The sequence below is a fragment of the Pan troglodytes genome, chromosome 10 (assembly GCF_028858775.2).
Source record: "Pan troglodytes isolate AG18354 chromosome 10, NHGRI_mPanTro3-v2.0_pri, whole genome shotgun sequence".
NCBI classification, from domain to species: Eukaryota; Metazoa; Chordata; class Mammalia; order Primates; family Hominidae; genus Pan; species Pan troglodytes.
The window spans coordinates 108,108,851-108,130,346 of record NC_072408.2 but is presented as its reverse complement, the minus strand read 5'-3'; the positions used below and the strand labels follow the sequence as shown (position 1 = coordinate 108,130,346).

General features: G+C 39.1%; 1 protein-coding gene across 2 annotated transcripts in view; it reads right to left on the bottom strand.

Annotated features, from left to right (window-relative positions):
- The window catches only part of UTP20 (UTP20 small subunit processome component), a 107,887-nt gene extending 86,601 nt beyond the window's left edge, over nucleotides 1-21,286 (bottom strand). The window contains exons 1-14 of one of the 2 annotated variants that reach the window (XM_016924041.4): nucleotides 21,057-21,286; nucleotides 20,186-20,266; nucleotides 15,751-15,817; nucleotides 15,506-15,638; nucleotides 14,878-15,066; nucleotides 12,345-12,426; nucleotides 11,114-11,251; nucleotides 10,500-10,655; nucleotides 9,503-9,649; nucleotides 9,287-9,421; nucleotides 8,146-8,223; nucleotides 5,727-5,905; nucleotides 1,543-1,698; nucleotides 1,319-1,407 (exon numbers count right to left, since the gene is read on the bottom strand). In XM_016924041.4, the coding sequence (XP_016779530.4) occupies nucleotides 1,319-1,407; nucleotides 1,543-1,698; nucleotides 5,727-5,905; nucleotides 8,146-8,223; nucleotides 9,287-9,421; nucleotides 9,503-9,649; nucleotides 10,500-10,655; nucleotides 11,114-11,251; nucleotides 12,345-12,426; nucleotides 14,878-15,066; nucleotides 15,506-15,638; nucleotides 15,751-15,817; nucleotides 20,186-20,266; nucleotides 21,057-21,101 (1,675 nt within the window). In that variant the 5' untranslated portion in view covers nucleotides 21,102-21,286. Of the gene's footprint in view, nucleotides 1-1,318; nucleotides 1,408-1,542; nucleotides 1,699-5,726; nucleotides 5,906-8,145; nucleotides 8,224-9,286; nucleotides 9,422-9,502; nucleotides 9,650-10,499; nucleotides 10,656-11,113; nucleotides 11,252-12,344; nucleotides 12,427-14,877; nucleotides 15,067-15,505; nucleotides 15,639-15,750; nucleotides 15,818-20,185; nucleotides 20,267-21,056 lie in introns of those variants that run through there. The other variant, XM_016924043.4, reaches the window with a different exon arrangement.
- Between the last annotated feature and the right edge of the window lie 210 nt (nucleotides 21,287-21,496).

Sequence of the window (21,496 nt, the reverse complement as noted above, 5' to 3'; positions counted from 1 at the left end):
ATTACCGGCATGAGCCACCACACCCAGGCTTATTTTTTTAAATAGAGAGTCGGCGGGGGGGGGGGGGGTCTCACTATGTTTCCCAGGCTGGTCTTGAACTCCTGGCCTCAAGTGATCCTCCCGCCTCAGCCTCCCAAAGTGCTGGGATTACAGGCCTAAGCCATGATGTCCAACATAATTAATGATATTAATTAAACACTCATTTAGTCTCTGGCCCAGAGGTCAGCAAACTATATGGTCTGCAAGTCAGATCTGGTAAGCAGCCTGTTTCTATATGGACTGCAAGCTAAAAATGTTTTTTACATTTTGAAGGGGTTGTTTAAAAAAATATATATATGTATGTGTGTATATATACATATATATGCCACAAAGACTGAATGTGGCCCATAAGACCTAAAACATTTACTGTCTGGTCCTTTACAAAAAGATTTTACCAGTCCCTGCTCTAGGCTCTAGATCAGTGCTGTATAACAGAATTTTCTACAATGGTAAAAATACTTGTCCTAATATGTCGCCACAATCCAGTACAGCAGCCACCAGTCACATATGGCTACAGAGCACTTGACATGCGGCGAGTCCACTTTATTCTCTAATACGTCTGCTTAGTATCTAACACAGAATGTAGCACATTAATATTTAAGTGAATGAATGACCACTATATACACGTGATTTTTAAAAAATTTTGCATTAGAATAAAACAAAATATTAAATAACTGCTTTTGAATTGCCATTTGCAGGCTAGCGGGGGAGACATATAAATATCTAATAGGAAATGGTGTTTTGGGCAGGGCAGTCTAATTCTGCCTAAAGAGTCATAAAGGCCTTCCTAGAGGTGTTGTGCCTGAGCTGAGTTTTGAAAGATAAGCAAGAGTTCACTGAATGACAAAGACCTAGAAGGGTCTCCATGCAGAGAAAACACATGGGCAAAGGCAGCCATACAGTTGTAAAAGTTGCAAAAGAATGTGTCTTTCTCAGCGTAAGCAAATGGATTTGCTTGGAGCATAAGGTGTATACTAGGAGTCAGATGTATGTGGGAGATGAAAAAGAGGACCTGGTATGGGGCTCAAAAACAAATGGCCTTCTAAGCCATGGCATCCTTTTGATATGTCCCCTTCCTTATGCTCAAGCCACCGTGACCCAGTCACCACATTATGTGGTACAAGTGAGACATGCCCATCATATCCTCATTTCTTCCAGATTTATCATCCAGGGGGTTATGCCAGAACACAATGTAAGTATTATTCTCTAATAGCTCATGTGTTTACAATTACTTTGAGTGTGCCAGAAAAGAAGAGAACAAATGATGATTGTAACTGACCCTTCCCAAAGCTTCCTTTGTCAACAGTCATGAAGAGTGCCTCTATGAAGCCGGTGACGAGTGGTATCACCTTCTCTTTCTCAAGAGGTCTGTCCAAGGGGGAGAAAAAGGGAAAAGTTCAAACTGGCATTCAATGGTTTGTTTCAGAGAACAGCAAGGAATGGCTAACATATTTTAATCAGCATGTTATCTCTTTCAAAATTAAACATAGTTTATTTTCTTACCTAATATGAGGTAACACCACGAGGGCTGCCCAAGATTGTGAAAGGTAAGTAGTATCTTTATTTGAGGGTAACTTAATTATAGATAAAAGATGGTCCAATACTGGAAACTGTTCATTTCTTCCCTTGGATCTAGTCTTCTTCTGCTTTATATAGGATCTGAAGGATTAAAAAAAATGTTTAAAATAACAGAGAATGTAATCGCTCTTGCCCTCTGAAGTCTGAAACAAAATTGGATTCTTACCATTGTGGAGCATTAGAGGGAAGGAATTGGTGGTGGTGGTTGAGCTAAACAAATGTCAGTCATTTACTGAGTTTTCAGTGAGAAGCTTTTTCAACTCCACTGGCTCTACTTCCTTTCACTTCTATTTTAATTTGCTTTATAACTTAAACCAAGTTTCTTCTAGTTTTAAGTATGATTTCTCAATTTTGTGCTCCTGGGCATGTTTTTGATTGGCAATTCACTGGAGTGAACTGACTTCCTCCATTCTCCCTTTCCTTTTTGACATGAATTTTACTACTTTCCACAAATGTGGAATGATGTTGCAAAGTTACTGTGATGAAGTTGACGAATACCACTAAAATGATTATGACATATAAGTAATTTTCTCCTGCTGCTTTGATCAGATACACAGTTGCTCAATGACATTTTCTGACATGACGTTCTGTTTTGAATATCTGTGACTCTGGTCACAGATTAGATAGAGGCTAACTATTCTTGTTAGCCTCTTTTTATTTTTGCCAGTGTACTACACCTCGGTCCTATTTGAAAGACAAAAATCTAATCAAAAGAAAAATCACAGAAATCTTAAGTTAAATGATCTGTTTTACAATTTATCCTCCAACTCCAGTTTGGTTAGCTTGTTATGCAATAGAAGTGGAATATCAGGTTTTTACTCTTGCACCCTTTTTATCATTAAAATTCACCAAAAAATGGTCAGGTAGGGGAAGGAAGGAAAAAAAAAAAACCAAAAACAAAGAAAAAAAATTCTCCAAAAAGCTACATTCTCTTTTGTTTCATACTTACCAGGATGTTTAGTGTTTGGAAATCATGATAGATAATTAAGTTAATTTAATTATCAATTCCTTAAAGTCACCACATCTTGATATATATAGTCTTTTTAGTAATAATCATGACTCAACAATCTGCAAAAATCTTACAAAATACTAAGATGCTTTAAAAAACAAAAATGAGTCATTAGTTGCCACGTCATTCCCGTTTTCTAGACCTGCCAATGGCTCCACCAATGAAGTCCATACTCCTTAAGTCATCCTGTAAGGCCCTCTGTGATTTGACCCTCGCCCACCTCCATCTCCTCTCATCCCAATCTCCTCCTTGCTCTTTACCCACAGAGGTTTTCTTTCTGTACTTCAAACATGCTGAGCTTATTCCTGTCCCAGAGTCTCTGCAGTTAACTTTTCCTTCTGTCTGGAGAGTCTCTCACTGAGATCTTTGCAAGGCTGGATCCTTCCCAGCTTAAAATTGGACCAAACGTTCCCTCTCTGGAAAGTGACCCCTCTCCATTCAGTCTCCCTCTCAACACTGCTTTGTCTTCTTTTACCACGATCACGATCTGAAATCATCTCGCTTATTTGCTTACCCGCCTCACCACATTCCTTTCCCCAAAAGAAGGAACTTTTTTCTTATTCTTTGTTGCACCCCAGTATCCAGTGCCTGATACTGTAAGTAGTTGTCAAATGACAGTAAGTTTATCTCCTAAAGAGTCTTTTCACATTTATTATCTTTATTTTTTCTCACAGCAAACTGGTGAGATGGGTAGATAGAGTGTTACTAGTAATATTCAAACTATGATTTTAAAATCTTCATAGAAGGAATCAAAACAAAGGTGACCATTCACACATACCATATCTCCGTTGGGGGTGGCAGAGGGGTGTTTTTGCAGAGAAAGAAACACAGAAGTGGAAGAACTTGCCATGAGTTAGCACATCGAAATTTATTTATTTAACACGTCACCCTCCTGGGAGGATCTGAGATGGCTGAGATGATGGGGTAAGAAGGTCTGACGCCCAGTCTCAGTCAGTCCCTTAGCTTCACCTCATGGAAGCCAAACAACAAAGCAGCTTCACTATCCCTGCACAGAACCCAGTTTTGGCATGTGCAAGGAATCTGCCTGTTGGAGATGGGCTTGGGTGTTGACAAATCAAGGGAAAAGTTTCAAAGGAATAATTCTATTGGAGTTACTCACTACCCATTCCTCAGGAATCAGAATTCAATACATTTAAAAACCAACAAGATTCTGTTGGCATATTTTAATAGAGAAGCAATTTGTAAGGTATACAGAAGATATAAGTAGGTGTTAAGATGAGTTTGCTAAACACAGTGGCTCAACCTGTAACCCCAACACTTTGAGAGGCCAAGGTAGGAAGATCACTTGAGTCCAGGAGTTTGAGACCAGCCTGGGCAACATAGCGAGACCTCGTCTCTACAAAAATTAAAAAATTAGCTGGGCATGGTGGTGCGTGCCTATGGTTCCAGCTACCTGGGAGGCTCAAGTGAGAAGATAGCTTAGGCCCTGGAGATCGAGGCTGCAGTGAGCCGTGATTGTGCCACTGCACTCCGGCCTGGGCGACAGAGCAAGACCTGCTCTCAAAATAATAATAATAATAAATAAAACATTTAAAAAAGAAAATAGGTTCCTCCAGAATCTCAAGCTGATCAAACTCAAAAGCTAGCTCTGCTCTGTGACTGTGGGGCAGTAACTCCCACCTCCATGGATGTTTCAAAGTCGAGTATTCAGCACAAACTCAAGGAATGCCCATCAATTCCGCCTCAAAGCAAACCAAAAACACAACAACAGGTCTAACTACTCCAAGAGAAATAAGAAGATTAAGTATAAAAACAAAGGAATGACAAGGGAACTGGTTTCCTAAGCTACAATTTCTAGAAGCATACCCACTTAACTATTTGAGAAATGATACAATGAATCTTCTCATGTATGTAAATAAGCTGTTTTTAACTTCTAAAGAATGTGTCATTTTGAATGAAATTAAGAAAGTAATCCATGACACTTCACAACTGAAACAATACAAAGGTATATAATTTTTATTTTTATTTTATTTTATTTTATTTTTTTGAGATAGAGTCTTGCTCTGTCGCCCAGGCTGGAGTGCAGTGGCGTGATCTCGGCTCACTGCAACCTCTACCTCCTGGGTTCACGCCATTCTCCTGCCTCAGCCTCCTCAGTACCTAGGACTACAGGTGCCCACCACCACACCCACCTAATTTTTTGTATTTTTCTTTTTATTTTTTTTTTTGAGATGAAGTCTCGCTCTGTCGTGCAGGCTGGAGGGCAGTGGCGCGATCTCGGCTCACTGCAAGCTCCATCTCCCGGGTTCACGCCATTCTCCTGCCTCAGCCTCCCGAGTAGCTAGGACTACAGGCGTCCGCCACCACGCCTGGCTAATTTTTTGTATTTTTAATAGAGACAGGGTTTCACCGTGTTAGCCAGGATGGTCTTGATCTCCTGACCTCGTGATCTGCCCTCCTCGGCCTCCCAAAGTGCTGGGATTACAGGCGTGAGCCACCACGCCTGGCCAGGAGTGTGGTTATTAAAGGTAGCATGAGGAATCCTCGTGGTGAGGGAACAGTTCCAGATATTCACTCTGGTGGTGGTTACAAATCAACACATGATAAAACTACATACGACTATATATCTATATAAGTATACACACTCAGATGAGTGCACATACAACTGATGATATCTGATAAGATTGATGGATTGCACCAATGTCAATTCTACAGTTGTGATATCGCAGTATGCTCATGCAAGATGTACCAATGGAGTAATCTGAGTGAAGAGTATAGGAAACCTCTCTGTACTATTTCTTGCAACTGCACATGAATCTACAATAACTTTAAAATAAATGGTTAAAAAATTAAGTCACCTCTGTCTTTCCCTTACCATCCTTCTGATTAAACAAAGTTAACAAGTTTGTGTATCCTTCCACATGTTTTTCTATGTTCATACACACTTTTTGCTTTACCTTGCAAAATAAGATCATACTATACGTACTATGTGTGTAGCTCTACAACTTGCTTTTTTCACACAACTTATCATGCACATCTTTCCCGTTACATATAGATCATTTTTTTACAGTATTCTTGATACATTATATTTAAATGGGTAAACTTATCATCATTACAGGAATAAAAAGTTAGAACTCACCCCACCATCTGCGGTGAGAAAACCAGAGGGTACTTTTCAATTGCCATCGAGCCAGCAGTGGGAGGTGCTGCTTTGTTCAGAATGAGCTTGGCCAGAATGGCCAGAGCTTCATCTTTGACTACAGCATCATCAATTAAGAAGCAATTCACAATATATGACAGAAAGCTTGGTAGAAAAAGCTAAAGTTAAGAAAAAAAAATCACACTTATTAACAGATATAATAAAGAGAAGATGCTAACAATTCAAAAAACTAGACCAAAAACAAAGGATCAAGAATCACAATGGCATTAGACCTCTACATAGGAACAATGGAAACTAAAGACTGTGCAGCCATGTCTTAAAAACTCTGAGGAAGGATGACTTAGAATCTAGAATTCTATAGCCTGTCTACTAATAATGCAGTGTGAGGAGAGAATAAAGACATTTTCAGATGTATTACATCTCAATATTTTATCTCCATGAACCCTCCCTACCCCCAGGAAATTATGAAAAATAAATTCCACCAAAATTAGAGACTAAACTATAAGAAGAAGAAAACACGGAACCCAGGAAACAAGAGAGAAGCAAAAGGAAGTCCCAGTACAACATTTGTGTACTGGGCAGAGAAAGCAATGCATTTAGACTGGACTTGCTCCAGGAGAAATGTCTCCAAGAAAGAAGAAAAAGAAAAATTGAGCTGCTAAATTATCTGACAGTTTTGTCATGTGAAGGACATTTATAAAGCTGCTGGAAGACAGACTCTTTGGCCAGCCATTCAAAGAAAACAATTTCCAGTTTTTAAAGAACGAGGCAATTATAAACTCTAAGAAAAATGAGGCCAGGTGTGGTGGCTCATGCCTGTAATCCCAACACTTTGGGAGGCCGAGGCAGGCAGATCACCTGAGGTCAGGAGTTAAGAGACCAGCCTGGCCAACATGGTAAAACCCCGTCTCCACTAAACATACAAAAATTAGCCAGGCGTGGGGGCACATGACTGTAATCCCAGCTACTCAGGAGCCTGAAGCAGGAGAATCACTTGAACCCGGGGGGTGGAGGTTGCAGTAAGCAGAGATGGCACCACTACACTCCAGCCTGGGTGACAGAGTGAGACTATGTCTCGACAAAAAAAAAAAAAGAAAGAAAGAAAAACGAGAATGTATACAAAAAGGTCATATAATCATAAAATACTCCTTGTTTATATAAGTATGTGGTGAATATGGATTCAACCAAAATTTCTAATATAATTCTATTGGGAGCATGAGAGGTATAAAGGAACTAAAGTCCATCTGCCATAGGAGGAAGTCTACACATGAGAACCAAAACTAGCAAACCAAGGTAAAGCAGTATATTCAGATGATTTAAAAGTATAAAGTAAATATAAGAAAAAAATAGCTGGCCGAGGCAGGCGGATCACAAGGTCAGGAGATCGAGACCATCCTGGCTAACATGGTGAAACCCCTCTCCACTAAAAATACAAAAAATCAGCCAGGCGTGGTGGCGGGTGCCTGTAGTCCCAGCTACTTGGGAGGCTGAGGCAGGAGAATGGCATGAACCTGGGAGGCAGAGGTTGCAGTGAGCCGAGATCGTGCCACTGCACTCCAGCCTGGGCGACAGAGTGAGACTCTGTCTCTTAAAAAAAAAAAAAGAAAGAAAAGAAAAAAAATAGCTAAAAATCATTAGACCCGATGGCTGCTAATAAGATGGGAGCAGAAAACAAATGACTGCCGTTTAACCTGGTTTGACTTCCTAAACTACAGACGTGTAAGCAGTATTTGGATAAAAATAAGATTAAAAAAAAATAAAAAGACCAAAGGGAACACAGGAGAAAGGAAAAATGCAGTTGTTAAACAGAGCGAGATGAAGAGTCTTCCTGGGGCAGAAAGAAACAGATCTTGGACAGGTACAAAAGTGTTCTTTTTAGGCAAATGAGAATATATAGTATTAAAGGCTAAAAGAAAGAATATTGAGAGGACAGATACAGAGATATGTTTCCATGACGTATACTATAGGGTTACTAGTTAGGAGGAGGGCCAAGTGTTTGATGAGAAGGAAGAGAAAAAAATAAAATAAATTCAGGATTAGATAAGAACATTTTCTCCCTCACTCAGTTACCTTATTTTGGAGCAATGAAATCAATTTGCAAACTTCCGCCAGTGCAAATTGTTTCACAAACTATTTTCTATGCTTCAAATTCACATAAAAGTTTCTTAAACTGTTTTTTTAATCTTACCACATGGTTCTGTAACTACCTAAAGGATTATTAAAAAAACAAGTAATCTAGAATTGAATATAATTTCTTTAAAAAACATATTGACTAAAACATCAAGCACTTATCCTGTTCCTCTCAAAAAACAAACAGAAATAACAGGATTTCAAATTTGATCGTTTTTTCCTGACAGATTTGTTTTTAAAAATACTCCGAACTTAGTAACTTGCTTACCTGCTCAAACTGCTTCATGGCAAACATGACTTCAGAAAAACTGAAAATTAAATGTTTTTCAAATCTGCTCTCAAATATCTGTGACCAAGGTAAAAAATATTAATGTAAGTACACAGAGAGTATTTTCCCCATCCCCCCAGCAAGCAGCTATAGAAGGGAATGGCAGGCACACTTCACTCAGTGCTCCGTCCAGTTGCCCGGCCTTCTCCAAAGGTGCTTCCACAGATGCAAAGGGCTTCTGCTGATTACACAGGGCTCTGCCTAAAGGCTGCTCAACTCTTGCCCAGCTACAGTGAATTATGAAAGGGCAAACAGCATGATTGTATATCTTCCCTCAAAGTGTACTACTGTGCTCCATTAAGCTAGAAAGAACTTAACCAACCTTTCTATTTTCAATCCCACTTCCAAATTCACTAAAATGCAAATCTCATCAAATCATATCCCTGCTTGGAATTCTTTCAGGGTCCTCCACTAATGCAGGATAAAACCCAACCTAACTTTTCAAAGCCAAGCCAGAGCTTTGCTGATATCATGTCATATCATGTGTCCATGTGCTCAGACTGCAAACATTTATGAACACATGTCTTTTCTGTTCCCTCTCTTAGTATTTTTAACCCCGCTTCTGACTGGCAGACTGCTTTTCAACCTTCAAGGACTATCCCAAATACAAGTCCTTTGAAAAGCTTTCTCTGTTCCTCAACCCCAGGCAGAATTAATAGTTATAATTCAATATATCTCCAACAGACAAATTCGCTAGACTATAACTACTCGGTTCCAGGCTCCATTTCTCCAACAACTATCAAAACCTGCAGGCATCACTGTTTACCCTGGAATACCCAGCTCATACCCAGCACACAGTAAGCTCTACTGCTTACTGCAATATGTGCTTACATATATTGCAGAATATGTATAGATTTAGGTTTTGCCACACTTTATTTTGCTTATTTGCTATATAAATTAAGCTTTTATCACACTTTATTTTGCTTATTTACATTACTGCATGCAATTCCCATTTCCTTAACAAGATTATAAATTCCTTGAGGGCAGAGCCTTTGTCACACTTCACTTGTATTCCTCAGAAGGTTACTCAATGCTAAACATATTATTAACTGCTCAATTAATATTTGTTGAAGTAAATTACTTTTTCTATGGTTTCTTTGATGAGGGTCTCCGGCAAGGAAACATTTTCACCCAGGATCAAAGCAGAAATTACATCCAAGAGGGTCTCCCAGCAAGATGTGGAGAGACTGGCTACTTGCAGTGTTTGAGATAACACCTGCAAAAAGAAAAAACAATGCATACTCAGCAATCAGCTTTTAAAAACCAGACTCTCGAGCATATTAAGTTGGGAACTCACCTTACAGACATCAGCAGGCGTGGTTATCTTTGCCCCACTTCCATGTTTTACAAGTATAAGGTATGTTTCCAACAACCTTTTAATCTGTTCAGAACTTTGACAACAGTTAGTTTTTGTTACTTTTGTATGTAGATCCAAGAGCGATTCCTGCAAACAAAGAATTTAACAGAGAGAATATAAAGTATCAAACTCAACTGTTAATCCAACAATAAAAACTGTGAGACAGTTCAACTTTTCCCATTCTTTTGCTTTGGAAGAAAAAGATACATTTACCAGGACTCACTAACGATAACAGCTAACATTGGCTGAGGGCATTGTTCTAAGTCTTTTTTTTTTTTTTTTTTTGAGATGGAGTTTCACTCTTATTGCCCAGGCTGGAGTGCAATGGCGCAATCTTGGCTCACCGCAACCTCTGCCTCCCAGGTTCAAGCGATTCTCCTGCCTCACCCTCCCAAGTAGCTGGGATTGCAGGCATGCGCCATTTTGTATTTTTAGTAGAGACAGCGTTTCTCCATGTTGTTCAGGCTGGTCTCGAACTCCCGACCTCAGGTGATCCACCCACCTCGGCCTCCCAAAGTGCTGGGAGTACAGGTGTGAGCCACTGTGCCTGGCCCATTCTAAGTTTTTTACAAGTATTCACTCATCATCCTCACAGCAACCCTGAGGGAGAGAATATTACTACCCCCATTTATTATCTGAAGAGACTGGGGAATCGAGATTTCAAATAATTTTCCCAGGTTACACTAGCAGTAAGTGGAAGGGTCAAGATTCAAATAGGCAGTCTGGCTCCAGAGCCTTCTACTGCATCTCAAGATAACATATCAAATAAAAAATAGCACAGGGGGGCAGAGGGAAGGAAAATTTTAATATGTGTATAGAAGTATAAATAAAACAATTATAAAATATAACTTCTAGGAGTGATTTGCAAAACTGAGAGCAGAAACAGTAAATCCTTAGACTCCTTATCAAAAACCCATCCTTAAAGATTAGAACTCACTTGCAAACATTCAAAACATGTACCAAAATGTTCCTTGGAGATGTAGGATACAGTGGATTTGACCATGTTTTTGAGTGTTTCTCCAATTAACATCCATGGTAGTTGAGTTTCTGTTTCAGTGACTGGTCCTAGCTTTCGCAAAATTAGCTTCACTGCCTGTGGGAATACAAGTCATTAACATTAATATATAAACTCTTATTTTCAAGTATTGCTCTGGGAGTCACCACTCTGATTACATTAGCTACCTTAAAAATCAGGTCTGGAATAGTCAAGGATATGGCAACTTTGATGGTTAATAACGTGTCCCAAAAGGAACTTCTAAACTAGGATGGGAATTTTACCATTACAACTGTTCCCTCCCCACCTGCCCTTGCCCATTAATCAATTTATCTTACCCCCTAGCATCCAAAATAAAGAAGACATCAATGGCTCTGTAAGTAACATCTCACTGTCCAAGGCCTACATTGGGTAAGCATTGTTACTGAACACCCAACACTCCTCATCTAGTGCTACCTACTCTAGGCTGTCTTCCCTCCACATCATTTGCCTCATTCTTTTCTACTTTCTGTTTCATCCATCCACAGAGACTCTAAGCACCCCTCCCCATTATGTACCTGGCCTGTACAGGAGTGAAACATATTTCTAACTCCTTTGCACATTTCAAAGAGCAACTGTCCAACACCTTCAACTTTTTCTGGATGTTTATCAAGATCAAGAAACATTAAATTGAAAAGTGCATTTTTATCAGAGACCTAAAATATAAAGTAGAAATGGAAAATTATATTCACAAACATAAACATATCCAAATGAAGAACTCTCATTTGCTATTCTACATATTGTTATTTAAATATACTTAGGAAAAAATTGTGAAAGGAACAGACATTTGTAATGATTTCAAACTACTCTAATAGTGTGTTCTCACTTGGAATGTCACACAAAAGAGTGAATTCATTGGTATTACAGGAAGATATGTACTACAAAAAAAAACTACAGAAGTCAACATTCTATCTTTTAAAGTAAATACATTTGTATTTTGTATTGTATACAGTAAAATATTTGTATTTTATGAAATAAAAAATTTAATATTAATGTTTTTGTTTTATTACAAAAACCCTCTAAAATTTACTATGAATATTTTATACAAACACAAATGACACCATGCTACCAGTTACTTCCAGGAAACTATTAGAAAAGTTCTTGTTAATGTCACAGTTCATGTATTTACTGACTTGAATTAGAGAGCATTTTTGATATATACACACTGAAAGCTATCACAAACCTAAATAACAATACAATAGTGACCCAAATTAGATCACATCAATTTGTGAGCAACAAATAAGTCTTACTGTGAGATAAATTCAAAATAGTAACAGACTTCTGTTAAGTATATATATAGATACATAGAAAAAATTAGCCCATAATAACCACATTTTTAAAAGATATCTACTTCTATTCATCAGATTATTATTATTATTATTACTAGTGTGTGTGTGTATGTGTGTGTGTGTGTGATATGGAGTCTTGCTCTGTCGCCTAGGCTGGAGTGCAGTGGTGTGATCTCAGCTCACTGCAACTTCCACCTCCTGGGCTCAAGCAATTCTCACGTCTCAGCCTCCCGAGTAGCTGAGGATACAAGTGCGCGCCACCATGCCCGGCTAATTTTTGCATTTTTAGTAGAGACAGGGTTTTGCCATGTTGGTCAGGCTGGTCTCCAATTCCTGACCTCAGGTAATACACCTGCCTCGGCCTCCCAAGGTGTTGGGATTACAGGCATGAGCCACCACGCCTGGCCTATTCATCAGATTCTTGACGATTAGCAACAAACAGATAAAATACCAGACTAACCTTTCTCATCAAAAAAGTAAAACTTTCAGCAGCAAAATTTCTTATATGTAGCTTTTTATGAGCCAGGAGTGTGCTGTACATGCTATACATGAAAAAAATAAGATATATTTCATTAATCATATAATTGTAATAAATACATACTACATGTCAACAATATGGGCAACAATGTGCTGGGTATGCAAGGAATACACAGCAGGTATCAAACAAATTTAAAATCTCATTCATTTATGGAGACACCCACATGTTGAAAGGAAGACTTGACCACAGACATGAAGAGTCCTAGGACTGATGGTACTGGTTTTACAAACAAGACTCCAGGAAAAGTTGAAATTTGTAATGAGCTCTGAATGAAAGAAGAATTAGGTGGGGACTGCAGTCCATATTATTGGTATAAAAGCAAGAGCAAAGATGAGGCAGGTGGAAATGATCATGGTCATGACAAGGAGGCTGGTCCATCTAAAAGAGGAAAGATGATACAGTAGAGGAGGGCGGCTATGGATAAAGTTGGTCAGGTAGACAGCTCTAGCTTACATCTGTATAAGCACTTACTCTGTGTTACTCCATTTAATCAGCACAATAACTCTATGGGATGGGTACTATTATAATCCCCCCATTCTACAGATAATGAAAGTGAGGCAGAAAGCATAAGCAACTTGCTCAAGGTCAAGCAGCCATGCATCTATAACTAAATAATTACTTATATATAATCACATTGTTAAATTTGGTCTCCCTAATGATAGAAGGGTATGGAATATCTCTCTCCAATTTTCTCATAACCCCAGTACCTAATAGTTCCTTGCTGACAGCAGGTACTAATAAATGTTGGCTGAATGAGAAATGACTATTTTCAGAAAGACTAATTTGGCAGCAATATACAGGATAAAATAAAGGAGGAAAGAAGAGTCTGCTAATTCAATCAGAAAGGTGCTCAAGTCATACAAGCTTGGGCTAACAGGCATGAAAGAGACTGGAAGGAGAGGCAAAATGGCAAGGGATGAACCCAGTAGACATTTCAGGAGTGCCCACAATGAAGCTGAAGACCTTACAGCGGTCCACAGGGCCCTGGATGATCTGGCGCCTTACTACTGCTTCTCTGACATCACTTAGCTAGTCTCACCCTTATACAGACTGCTCGGCCACCTAAAACTTCTTGCCGGGCATGTGCCCAAGACGTTCTCCCCCTGCTAAAATGTAAACTTTGTGAGAAGAGCGTTTTTTATCTGTTTTATCTGTGACTGTATCTCAAGTGCCTGACATACAGACAGTGTCCAATAAATATTGACTGAGCAAATGCATGAATGACAGAATCAAGAGGATTTGGACACCTCTGAAGACAACTGGGTTAGTGATGCCTCTGATATCCCAAAACTCAGAGACAGGAAGAACGTTAGTATTAATGACAGAAAATGGGCAACCAAACAGGGCCTGGCATACTGCAGACACTCAATACCTATTTACTGAACACTTGAATGAATGTACAGATAAGAGGAGTTGATTTAACAGGAAAGTGTTGAGTTCAGTTTCAGTAATACAAGTGAAAATAGCCAGGCTACTGAAGTTGTCATACCGAAAGCAAATAAATTTAGAACTGAAGAGCCTGACTTAGGAGACATACAAGTGGCAGCTTTTATGACAGCTGAAGTCATAAAACTAAATCAATTATTCCCCAAAGACCTTGTTGGTTGTTTAATGAAGTAATATTGGTTTCTAACATATTTGACCAAAAACTTCATAGGGAACTAGTAAAAGCTGGAAAAAGATTTCTTTCTCTTTCTTCATTCAAAGTTCCTAAAAGAGAACGGTGGGCTGAGTGAAAGGGGTGGCATAAAACAAAGTCTATTGTCCCATACCATGCATACACCATTTACTGTGGGGTAAGGGGCTGATGACTGATATTAAACACTCCCGTGGCAATTATAGAACATGAAAACAACCGGAAGACCAAGTGGAAAATCCCACCAAACCCCAGACTTAAACAGATAATAAGACAATTTATGCTTACTTTAAACAAAAGGTTACTACAAAATTCATTCTCTTTCCTTGTCCACATTTACTCACAAATACTGAGTGTCTCTTTCACCTTAGTAAGTATTAGTGGCTGGGGAAATGTCAGTGTTTAAAACAGGGCTCTTAACCTGTCTTAAACCTCCCTTATACCAGGTGTAGAGAGGACAGCAATACATTATAACCAAACAATTCTGGTAAAAGTTGTGTGACATAGGTGGTTAAAAAATGCCAAGAGGATAGAGAGTACAAAATTTTATTAATACTTCTGGCAAAGGTGCCTGTTTGTGGAGGCTGTAGGGACCGAGTCAGGCCTTCTTGGGTGGGTACACTTCCAGTAGCTGGAGAGGAGAGATGGTCATGGCAACTCAGACTGGCAGACTAGATTGTGGACCACTTTGGCTGGAGAATCAACTTTGTACATGGAAACAATTAGGCACTGAGCTGGCAAAGTGGTTTGGAGTCATAAAGAAGCCAGGGAAAAAGAAGCAGGCAATTAAAAAACATACTAGAGAGAGAAAGGGGTTACCTGTATATACTGGACATGTCCTTCACCATCAGTCTCCACAGGTACTTATAAAGATATGATAACGAGGTGAAAGCCCATTCTAACAACTCTGTGTCCTGAGTCTCCAGGATCGAGGTGATAGTCAAAAAAAACTCTGGAAAGTGTGGGTAGAAATCCATCTGCAGATCTCGTGCCAACTGTACAACCAAACTGGATTAAAAAAAGAAGCAACTGATCATGTGGATTTTTTTAAAAGGCTACAAATCTACTTAACGATAGTAGGTGGCCTATGATCATAGGATTAATTAAATAAAAATACTTCTAAATCAAGTCTGAAAAATTATAAAATTCTTTAAATCTTAAGACCTCAGCAAAGAAATCAGGCAAGAAGTTACATTCCATCACAAGTTGTAGCCAACTGTTCCTATAGTGTCAAAGAAAAATGAGATTATCTTAGTATATAACAAATGCGAAATTATACCCCAAGATTCCACTTTATGGTAATGCACTCATTCCTAACAGAAAAGGAAAATCCTTCTTGTTTCTAAATTATGAGCACCTGATCTGCGGTATATGTAGCTTTGAAACACAATCTTTCTTAAAATTCAGACAAATATAGTTGTGAGCTTTCTCTCAAGATGCTACTTACTCCAAAAGGGGTTGATAGGCAAAACTGTTCTTAACTTGCAGGTGAGTCTTCAAACTCTGAACTATCTCGTTTTGATGATACACCAACTGATTGAATGATTGGCATTTGTCAATAACTTCTTTGTAAAATTTTCCTGAGTGGGGGAAAAAAAAATATGTTCTTTTCTATCACACCACTATTCAGCTGTATGGAACATATAAAGTGCAAACTATGGGTGAATAAAATAGAAACAAAATAGAAAATACCGAAGTGTTCTGTGAGGTTTAATTCTCTCCATTTCAGCAGACCCTCAAAAAAGTAGGTTTCAACCTCCTGTCAAGATTAAAGCAGTCCATTAATCAAATAACTCTAAGAAAGCAATGATCAAGGTAAATAGAATAATGATATATTAATATCTTAAGACAATGATACTGAAGAGTTTAAGAACTCCTTTTAGTTTTTTAAAACAGGCCATTAAGTAACACACTAAAAAGCAATCAGAAGTTATCAATAGGCCACTTATAAAATACTGTTTTGTTGATTTGGTTTCAGCAAATAATTTTCTGTAGCCTATATATATTGTCCACTAAGGGAAAATTATTTTCTGTGTTTTTTTATAATTTTAGGCAAAGAATAAGGTGTTGGTTCTTTACAGTTCCTTCATTCTGCTTTTAGAAATATGAATTACTACAACCTTATAAAGAAGTAATATGGCATTCCTATTAAAATTCAAAATAGTTATGCTCTTTGACCCAGGTAGTTCTTACAAAGTTTGCAAGCCTATAAGTAAAAGATGTTTATTCAGCTTAACTACAGTGTGGGGAAACATTAAACAGGCTAAAATATCCGACAATAGGAAAATGGTTGGAATAGCCCATGGTCTATATATACTAAGGTATATTATGTGGCTACTAAAAAGAGCTATATCTCTATTGAACTAGAACTACACTGAAGATATGCCCCCAAAATGATAAAAGTTATGCAGTGAGAGGGTATGGCAGGATTCAATTTTCCTTAAAAAACAAAAATAAAAAACCCTCTATAAATGTTTGTACATACGAACATGAGAGGACAGTATGGAAGAATACAACTATACTGAACTGTCAGTGTTGGCTTCCTTGGGAATTAGGGGTGGGAGGAGTGAGATAATGGGCTTTTCGTAAGTTTACCACTATGTTACTTAACTTGTTAACATGGTATCAATTACTTTGTACTTTGAAAGGTAAAGCCAATAAATTATCATACATGTATGACATGTATGTATACATGTATGTATGTGTGTATATAGATGTATAAATAAATGCATACACCCCCAAAGCAATCATTCTACCAAAAAGATACATGCCTTCGTATGTTCATCTCTACACTATCCACAATAGCAAAGACATTGAATTGCCCCAGGTGTCCATCAACAGTAGATTGGATAAAGAAAATATAGTACATATACACCATGGAATATTATATGCCTTAAAAAAGAATGAAATCGTGTCCTTTGCAGCAACATGGATACAGCTGGAGTCCATAATACTAAGCAAATTAACATAGGAACAGAAAAGCAAAAACTGCATGTTCTGACTTATAAGTGGGAGCTAAATATTGAGTACACGTAGACATAAATATAAGAACAATGAACACTGCGGATTACTAGAGGGTGGAGGAAGTGGGGATGGGTTAAAAAAAACTACCTGTGGGGTACTATGCTCACTACCTGGGTGACAGGATCCATACTCCAAACCTCAGCACCATACAATATTCCCATGTAACAAACCTGCACAGGGACCCCCTGTATCTAAAATCAAAGTTGAAATAAAAATAAAAATAAATACAAATATGTGTTTATAGACAGAGAGAAAAAAGAGAGAATAAACACATAAGCACACATGCAAACAGCATGCCAAATCTACAATCTCAAAAAAAAATCCTTAAACTGTTCTTTGGAAATCTTTAAAATCAATAGTTAGGCAGAATAGATACTATGTAACCACAAATATTAAAAACTAAAAATTAAAAAAAAAAAGGCAGAAAAGAAAGAGAATCCCATTAAATTTTGTTTTAGGCTGGGGACAATGGCTCATGCCTGTAATCCCAACAGTGGGAGGCTGAGGCAGGAAGAGCATTTGAGCCCAGGAGTTTGAGACTAGCCTAGGCAACAACACGAGATCCTATCTCTACTTTTCAAAAGTAAAAATATTAAAAAATTTTTTTTTGTTGTTTTCATGTCCTTTAAGGCATTTTCATGTCCTTTAAGGCAGAAGGAAAATATGCCACACAGTTTAAAACTTAAATGCAGAATGCATTTCTAGCCTAGCACAGACCTGGCATATGTCAGCTATGTGTGAGAGACCATGTCACATCCTTTTGCAAGGTAATTCTGGAGCTCCTTTCACCAAGAGACGGAGTCTGTTTCCTCACCCTTTGAATCTGGCCTGGCCTCCTGACTTGCTTTGACTAATAACATGCGATGAAAGTGACTCTGATGACCAAAGCAAAACTTTATGAGGTCTTGACAGCTTCTGCCTTCACTTTATTGAAAAGATTCTGCCACCATGAAAAGAAGCCTAGTCTAGCTTATTGGGGAATAAGAGGCCATGAAAAGAACCAAGATCAACAAGCCACAGCCAACTGCCAGACACGTGACAGAGGCCATTCTGGACCATCCAGTCCAGGATTCTAATTTCAGGCTGTCTTCTCTGCCTTCTTAACACTGCCTCTTGATACTTTCAACCTCTCCTGTGGCTTAAACTATTAACCATATTCTAAATGCCAAATCTGTAATTTCACCTCTGAAGTCACCTATACTCCAGATCCATATATACAAACATCTCTTGGACACTATCATTTGGATGGCCACAGATATTTCAAACTCAAGCCCCAAATGGAACTAATTATCTTATTTTTACAACCTTGTGCTCCTTTACCTATAAATATATCTTGATGAGTAACATCCTCAACCACTCAGCCTTAACCTCATTATCTTCCTTGCTGCAAACCCAGCAGGTCACAAGTCCTATCCATTCATTCTACTTCCTCAATATCTCTGGAATCTTTCTCTTCTCTCTATCTTGATTCCTGCTACCATAATCATTTCTTACTTAGATGACAGTCAAATCCTCACAACTGGACAACTGAGATTGGATCTCCAAGTTAAAGGCATGTTACACAGGACCTTAAAAGGCTAGCAGAGGAATCATGACATGATGCAGGACTGCAGTCCTGCTCTTTTCTCCACACTAAAGCCAGAGATTGGAAATTTAAACCTGATCATGTCATTCATTCCTCTGCTTACAGTCCTAGAACTCTAAGTCCCTATGGCTTCAGGATAAAACCCAAACTTAGCTTGACATATGAAGCCCTTTATGATCCTTGCCTACCTCTCCAGCTTTATCTCACCAGCTACCCCCTTGCCCCATCCCAGTCACTATGAATACAAAAAAACACCCTATACACACCTATAACCACACTGCACTGCTTTGCAGTTTCTTGAATGTGACATGCATTCTCTAGCTTCTGTTCCTTTATATAGGCTTCTCCCTCAGCCTGGAACAGCCTTTCCTGTCCTCTTTATCATGTTAAAACCTATATAAACAAGATGCAATTCAGGTGTCGCCTCGTCTAGATCACCCTTTTTGACACCCCTAAAGAATGTAGGTTAGGTTCCCTTTACTATGAGTTCCCAAAGCACAGTGTGCTCACCTAGACAACATCATTTAACACATTGAATTTATATGGTGGAGATAATGCATTCAAAGACACAGTGAGTGGAGTCTGATTATAGTAAGAATATTAAGAACTGAGATTGGATCGCCAAGGTATAGGCATGTTACACAGGACCTTAAAAGGCTAGGAGGAATAATGACATGATGCACAAAAAGACTTCTGCATAAAGGGATGACAAGGCCGGGCGTGGTGGCTCACACCTGTAATCCCAGCACTTTCGGAGGCCAAGGCAAGCAGATCACGAGGTCAGGAGATTGAGACCATCCTGGCCAACATGTTGAAACCCCGTCTCTACTAAAAATGCAAAAATTAGCTGAGTGTGGTGGCACGCACCTGTAATCCCAGCTACTCGGGAGGCTGAGGCAGGAGAATCGCTTAAACCTGGGAGGTGGAGATTGCAGTGAGCCAAGATCACGCCACTGCACTCCAACCTGGAGACAGAGCAAGACTCCATCTCAAAAAAATGAATAAATAAATAAAAATAAAATAAAGGGATGACAGAGTCAGAGTATGGTTAAAACTGGAAAATATTATGTAGTCTAGCCCCTTTATTTTTATAAAGGAGAAAATTAAGCCCTGGGAAAAGGGCTTCCTCAAAATCACTTTAAAGTTATAGCTTCAGGAATATGGATCTGCAGCAGTGCTTGGAATGCATAAGGGAAAGGGAGAGGCTAGAATCACAAAGGAAGCTGAAAGTCAAGTCAATTGTCTAATAGAGCTTCACCCAATAGAACTTTCTGCAAAGATGAAAATGTTCCAATTCTATATTTATTCAATATGTTAGCAACTAGCCACATTTGGGCACCCAAATTTTTAATTTACTTTAAATCCAATTTGTCATATGTGGCTACTGTATGAAACAGCACAGGTCTAAAGCATTTCATGTCCAAAAAGGAATACCTTGAAAAACAATTCACTTCTACTAACAGAAGAAACTAAAACACCATGAACACTTGAAGACTGACTAGTATCACATTCTCTTACCTCCTCATAGCTTGCAGTTCTATCAATCCGGTGAATAATATCAATATTAACATTCCCCAGTCGTTCAGCAAATGTAAGAAACTGGAAGGGAAAGTATATTTAAGATACATAATTATTTAATATTTATCAGATCTTTAATATCTATTTGAATGCTGCATGTAGGCATCTCTAATCACAAAGGATAAGTGGAAAAATAAACTGAAAAACATACGGCCATAAACAAATTTACTGCATCACTGTTCAAAGATAATGAATACTTCTATATGTTTGCATAATTTCTCTCAGCTATGTCATTTCAAATAAAATTTCCATTGCTAGACTGGTGAGCCTAGGTGGATGCTGGCAATTAGTCTCGCTAGATCTATTAGGTTTCATACCCTCCCATAAGCATGGGGACCTAGCAAAGTCGCTGCAATAAAAGTGTTTTTAAACATATACAGACCTATGATTGTATCCTAACGAAGACCTGGAAACAATCTATCAAGGGGCAAACAGAGAAAGCGCTGTATATTTGCCCTTAGCTGGGAATCACTCACCGCCAGCCGACTCGCCCAATTCTGTCTTTAAAGATAAAAGAGCAGGGGAGAATTGGTCCTAAGCAATCTCTTGGAATAGTGAATTTAATTCTGGACTACAGGAAATTCCCAGGACTGGCCAGACCCCATAAAACATGGGTGAAACTTGCTGTCCAGACTTCTTTCCTCCCCCAACCCATGTTTACTACATTCAGTGTCTCCCTCTTTCGCCGGAGCCTCCAGGAAAGTGACACACTCGGCCTAGAAGTCTGAGGCCCCTGGAGTCTCGCTCAGAGCCTGTCTCACGACTGAGGCAGCGGAGACCCGCGGCTCCCTGCCTAAGCTCCCGCGCTCACCCGGTAGGTGTTCTCGGTCTTGTGGGAAACGGGCTTTGTCTTCATGGCTGCAGAGGGCCAGTGGCCCGCGACGGCCTCGGGAGTGTCGAAGGGATGCAACCGACAGTAAGGAGGGGAAAGCGGCTCACAGGCTATACTCTCCGATTCCCAGATGCCCAGACTTTCTCACGTGCGGCTTGAGCCCCTGGGCGCCGCCATGTTGGAGACAAGGAGGAGCCTGAGTGGGTCACGTGGACGGAAAAATAGAACGGCGCAGGCGCACCCTTTGGCGGGGGCCTACAGGAGGCGGGGCTGCGCACATAAGGGCGGGCGTTTGGGTGAGGTGTTCTTTTCACTCCCTTCGGTAAAGGTTTAGAAGACAAATGTATTTTCATTATAAAATAAAACATACCTGTCATCGTTATCAACGAACATTACTGTCCCTCACTACGTACCCTGCA